The sequence below is a fragment of the Cannabis sativa genome, chromosome 1 (assembly GCF_029168945.1).
Source record: "Cannabis sativa cultivar Pink pepper isolate KNU-18-1 chromosome 1, ASM2916894v1, whole genome shotgun sequence".
In the NCBI taxonomy this organism is placed as follows: domain Eukaryota; kingdom Viridiplantae; phylum Streptophyta; class Magnoliopsida; order Rosales; family Cannabaceae; genus Cannabis; species Cannabis sativa.
The window spans coordinates 64,826,768-64,832,767 of record NC_083601.1 but is presented as its reverse complement, the minus strand read 5'-3'; the positions used below and the strand labels follow the sequence as shown (position 1 = coordinate 64,832,767).

Sequence of the window (6,000 nt, the reverse complement as noted above, 5' to 3'; positions counted from 1 at the left end):
CAACATGACACATGCCTTGTAAATATGAAGAATTTCGTACACTCAGCTGTCATTCTAGCAACACCCATATATAATTTTTGTTTTCTTAATTAATGGGAACTGCTACACCTTTTCTGTCCCACTTTGAGATAAAGTAAAAGTTTATTCACAGAAAAAAAAAATGAAAATAAATAAATAAATAAAAAGGAGGAGAGAGAAGAAGATAAAAAATAAATAAAAAAAAAAAAGAAAGAAAGAAGAAGAACAAAAGCAAAACCAATAAAGAAAGAAAGAAAGAAAGAGAAAGAGAAAGGAAACCCAAAGAGACAAAGGTTCTCAAAACTCCATGATTAATTCAAAATTCTCTCAAAAACAGGACCTAGTTTTTTTTTTTTTTTTTTTTCATCCTCACCCCACATCTCTCTTACTACTTAATCTAGAGTAAGAAGACCTCTTAAAGGTTCTACAAAGAGTTGTTTTGTTAACAACTTACAAAGCCAAGAAAAAAAAATAGTGAAGAAAGAAAAGCTAAAGGAAAGGATATAGGCATAGTTAGAAGATCATTTTCAGTTGAAATTTATATATAATATATTATGAATAGAGCTGGTGTGTTGCAACAAAGCTCGCCGGTGCAACAAATGATGGCGGCCGGAAACCCTAACTGGTGGAACTACAACACTATGAGGCCACCAACTCAGCCAGTAGTATTACCTTCTCCTAATAATTTCTTGTACCCTCAATTTATTCCCACTTCTACAACTACTACCACTACTACCACTACTTCTAATAATTCTTCCTCATCTAATAATTCTTCTTCTAATTCTTCTCATCATCATCATCATCAACATCTTGATCATCAGCTTCCTAATAATAATAATATGCCTTCTTGGCAAGATCATAATAACCAACAAGACCAGCTTCCCGAGTCTTGGAGCCAACTCCTCCTGTAAATATCTCTCTTTCTCTCTTTCTTCATCTCTTTTATTAATTAATAACTTAATTAGTTTTTATATTTGTTATTTAATAGGGGAGGATTGGTTGGTGAAGAGGAAAAGGCTATTAATATGATGAACCATTTTCAAGTGAAGAAGTTGGAGAATTGGGAAGATCATAATCATCATCAGATGCAGCTGAGTACTAATAACAGTAATCATCAGCAGGGTTCTAATAATATAGAAGTGAAACAAGAGAGCAACACAGCAGCAGCAGCTTATATGTACGGACATGAAACTCAAGAGTATCATCATCATCTTCTTCATGAACAGGTCAATAAGCTTGGTAGTTGTAGTACTACTACTACTCCTTGGTTGTTATCTTCTCAACACCCATTAGTAATGGCAAATAATAATAATAACAACAACAACAGTAATTCCTCTCCCAAATCATCATCCTGTGTAACAAGTTTCAGTAGTAACATGTTGGATTTCTCTAACATCAAACCTCATCATGATCCTGCTAATACTACTACTACTACTACCCATACACCATTTCTTCAGGATCGATCCTCTGAGGTAATTAATTAATTAATTAATATCATTATATTATAAAAGAAAATGTGTATTTTCAACATTATTATGTCTTCTATTATATATATATATATATTATCTAGGGTTTCTAAAACTTGATTACTTTTTGAAGGGCACTAATGTAGTTTCTGAGTAACAAAAAAGCTTTTAAGTTCTTGTAAAAATATAAATATATGATCGGGTTGAAGTCAACTAATTAGATTAAAGGCAATATATATTTTAAGTGAAAAAAGCTAAGTTTTTATATATAATATATACACACTCACACATACACATTAGCTTTTTCACTATAGTAGTGGGATTGAATTATAAAGCTGGTTTTTGCTAGCACCTTAATATGTCTCTGGATATATATACATTTGAAAGTAATGATCATTAATATAAAAATAGTACTATATATGTATAGCTAGCTTCAATCTCCATCTTTTTATATTTTTACCCTTTTCTAGCTAAAAAAGATATCTAGAACAAAATTAAGAATCTATTCTCTCCCATAAATTAATTATAAATTTATCTTTTTTCTTCATCTTGAAAGTGTAACAGCACTGCTACTGGAGGAGCGCCACTCAAGAAAGCTAGGGTTCAACCTTCTTCAACCCAAACTACTTTTAAGGTAATTAATATTGAACAGAAAACCCATTAAAAAGCCTCATAGATAGATCATCTTTTTCTCCAACCCCAATTGATTCTCTTTTTCTTTCTTTAATCTCCTACTTTCCTTTCTCTCTTTCTCACGCGCACACGCGCCTGCAAATTTAAACATTATATATATATATATATATGTATATGTACATACATACATACATATAGATACATATGTTGTGGAAATTGTGTTGTCTTTCTATGTTTGTCCATTTTTCAATTGGAATAATTCTTTTTAGCTATAGCTCTCTCTTTCTAGATCTCTATCTCTAGATATGCATGAATTTAATTAATTAATCTCAGATATTTTCACACCTCTTATTTCATATCTTCTGGGTGATATTATTTTTAGGTGAGGAAGGAAAAATTAGGTGACAGAATTACTGCTCTTCACCAATTAGTTTCTCCATTTGGAAAGGTAAGAAGTTTTGGAAAGCCTTATATTTTATAGATTAGATTTACAAGTTTAAAAAGAATACAACAAAATATTGAAACTAACTATAGCTAGATTTACAGCTACTTTACTATACTCTTCTATGTGTGTATATATATATATGAGATATAGTAGCATACTAGTAACCTATTATATATATTAAAAGGAACTTTTTTTTCACATTAACATAGATTCCATTCCAACATTTCTTTAATCATGATCTCAAATTTAACTTTTTTGTTATTATTTTATTTTTTATTTTCAAAATAATAAAAGAAAAGAAAAATTAAAATGTTAAAGAGGGTTTGTGGGTTTTCCCTTTAGGCATTAAAGAGAGACATATAAATGTGAGTTTGGTGTTTTGTGACTTTTTATTTTCTGGTCTTTTTGCAGACTGACACAGCCTCTGTCTTGTTAGAAGCTATTGGGTACATCAGATTCCTTCAGAGTCAAATTGAGGTGATGTTTGTTAATTTCTCTTTCTCTTTTTTTTATTTTTCTCACTAACAACTATGCTTACAATAAACTAGTTTCCAGTTATAATTCTCAGACTTATTCATTCCCACAATATATTCCTTTTTAACTTATTGAAAATTTCTCATTTTTCTTTCCCAATAATATTAATATTTCAGGCTCTCAGCTTACCTTACTTGGGCAGTGGATCTGGAAACATGCGACAACAACAGTCTGTAAGAAAATTAACTTATTTATTTTAATTCTCTCTCTTCCCAAAGCCAAAGCAAAGAATCTCTTTCTCTTTCTCTCTTTTTATAAAAGAAGATTAAAAAAAAAATTAACTATTATGGTTAATTATTAGGCATTAATTAATAAATGATTGCAAAATTTTGTTGTGTTAGGTTCATGGGGAGAGGAATTGCATGTTCCCTGAAGATCCTGGTCAGGTATATATGCTTTTTATTGGATCCATTACTTATAGCGGTGTTTATGTATATATATGTTATATCAAAAAGTGTTTACGGCTGAGTAATTCTCATCCTAATTAATTATTAAAAAAAATCAATTACCAAATTGTTTTATTATAATTGCTAGAAGCTTTAAGTAGGATTCGTTAATCTTTAAAGCTCACTAATGTAGAGAAAATAAGTTGTAATAATAATAAAAAGAAAAATGTACAACACATATTCTAATTAATGTGCTCAAATAACATTATTGTTATTAAATTTACAGCTATTGAATGATAATTGCATGAAAAGGAAAGGGGCTCCTGATCAACAGGTTTGTAAAAATATTTCATAATATATGATCACATGATAATAATTAATTATTTTCTTTTCTATTTTCTAGGGCTTGTATATATATAGGTTAATTGTACAATTACAACTTTTTTTAAAAAAATAAAAATTATACCTTTATGTGTGTCACCCTTTGCAGGATTGTGTTGAGGAGCCAAAGAAAGATCTGAAGAGTAGGGGGCTGTGTTTGGTGCCTGTTTCATGCACATTGCAAGTTGGGAGTGACAACGGAGCAGATTATTGGGCTCCGGCTCTCGGTGGAGGAGGCGGCTGCGGTTTCCGGTAAACAATAAAGAAGTTGGTCTGAAAATGGTGGCAGCACACAAAGAGAGTTTTGTTGGAGAACGATATAACATCATGAGCAGTCACTCTGCTAAAAAATCTAAGGCTGATTGCTCATGATGCTATACAATCTTCAACCCTGTTTGTGTTGTTTGCATTAAGCTACTTATTAATTAATTAGCTAGTTTTCAATTTGGGGGGATTTGCAAGTATCCTTAAGAAAAAAAAAAAACTCCCTCAGCTCATATCTAAGTCTTTTTAATTAAATTTGTGTATCTTTCTTGATATTTCTTTAATTAGCTGCTATGTACTATATATGTACGTACGTACGTACAATATTGCTGTTATTGTACATGCATGCATGCAGTTTTAGAAATGTGCTAATTATCATTTCATAATGTGATCGATCATCATCATCAACCGCTAGCTATATTTTTAACTACAAATTTATCCAATATTGATAATTCTCTCTCAACATTCTGAGATTTATTAATTTCCAATACGATTTAACTACTCAGTTATTTTTAAAGTCAATGGTTAAAGGTGCTTAGAGGAAAATTATAACATTGACTACTTATATCGTAAAAAATTATTATATTTATACTGTTTGTAAACTCAAAATTTTAACTACTTATTCTACTAATAAATTTCTTTCATTTATAATATTATTGTGAATGAATAATAAAGTGACTTTATTATTATTATTATTGTAGTAATTGTAGTATTGTATTAAGGAATTTAAAAGAAACAGATAATAAAGTTGTGATAAGTCATCTGGGAAGTTATATATACTAATTCTTTGTCGTCACGAAATTGTCACCTCCACTAATACATGACTCCATATCAAAAATAGGAAGGAAAAAAGAAAAAAGAGAAAAAGAAGTGTACATTAATGTGAGTACGTGTACGGCCTAAGAATACTAATGGTACAATTCGAACGACACTACTTTGTACGGTCCATTAATTTGATCGATCGATTTCTTTTTTCTACTAATTAATTAGTGCTATATGTGTGTAGTATATATTCCTAGGTAGCTAGCTCTCTAGATTTACGTGGTTTCGACATCAAATTAACCTTTCTTTTGGGGTTAGGCTATGTGTCCAATCAGAAGCTATAACTTTTTACGCATGAGGAACATAGGACTTTAACAATTATTTAAAAATTGAAATTTAGTTATTTAAAGAAGAATAAATATAATTAATGACTAGGTTTTTATTTTGCAACTTGCAATAATATAAGTTGGGCTTTACCTAGCTTATATATTGGCTGCTGCCTTTTATAACCTACTGCCGAATTTGACCCACTAATTAAATAATAAAATTATTAACCTACCAATACAAAATTTGCTTGGCCATCTTTAATTTATGCTCCTCTCTCTCTACTCTCCATTATATAACTATCCTTAAGTTCAGGCCAAGAGTTTCGCATATTAATTATAATTTCAAAAAAAATATATATTATATATAATGTTTTTTAATTTATGTGTGTATATTGCAGATATATAATATCTGAACTCCAATAATGCACTTATTAGTGTTACATCAAAATCAAATATATATGGTCAATTAGCTAGCTTAAATAAAACACGACAACACAAAATGATAGATATATATAATGTCGAATTGAAACAATATATGTACAAAGTACTATTTAAGTAGTATTGGACAAAGAAATAAAAAGAAAAAAGGTTTAGCTTGACCACTAAGGTGTCGTATTGATGAAGAAGCAAAGGTGATTGCACGCTTTGGCTCAAAAAAGATTACTGTTTTCTGAGATTTATCTTCCCGTAACTTCTTTTTTCATGTGTTCCTTTTTCTTTTTCTTTTTCTTCACAAAAAGTTGTATACTGTAGAATATATATTGATTGGACCATGAGTTTATTGC

The 6,000-nt window shown here is 29.9% G+C and overlaps 1 protein-coding gene across 2 annotated transcripts; it reads left to right on the top strand.

The window, feature by feature from the left end:
- Positions 1 to 265: 265 nt before the first annotated feature.
- Positions 266 to 4,513, top strand: LOC115702157 (transcription factor bHLH68). Of its 2 annotated transcripts, XM_030629613.2 has the most exons (9): positions 266 to 925; positions 1,007 to 1,490; positions 2,041 to 2,118; positions 2,500 to 2,565; positions 2,974 to 3,039; positions 3,213 to 3,269; positions 3,438 to 3,482; positions 3,769 to 3,816; positions 3,973 to 4,513. In XM_030629613.2, exons 1-9 carry the CDS (start codon positions 573 to 575, stop codon positions 4,117 to 4,119), a joined length of 1,344 nt encoding a protein of 447 aa, XP_030485473.2. In that variant the 5' UTR covers positions 266 to 572; the 3' UTR covers positions 4,120 to 4,513. The 2 variants fall into 2 exon arrangements, with proteins under 2 accessions (XP_030485473.2, XP_030485474.2); XM_030629614.2 differs by lacking the exon at positions 3,769 to 3,816 and having other exon boundaries at positions 267 to 925.
- The last annotated feature ends 1,487 nt before the right edge of the window (positions 4,514 to 6,000 follow it).

Excerpts from the sequence above, each read along its gene's own strand:
- LOC115702157 (XM_030629613.2), top strand. The coding sequence starts at position 573 with ATGAATAGAGCTGGTGTGTTGCAACAAAGCTCGCCGGTGCAACAAATG. Across the intron at positions 2,119-2,499 it reads CAACCCAAACTACTTTTAAG|GTGAGGAAGGAAAAATTAGG; the intron begins GTAATTAATATT and ends TATTATTTTTAG. Across the intron at positions 2,566-2,973 it reads TAGTTTCTCCATTTGGAAAG|ACTGACACAGCCTCTGTCTT; the intron begins GTAAGAAGTTTT and ends GTCTTTTTGCAG.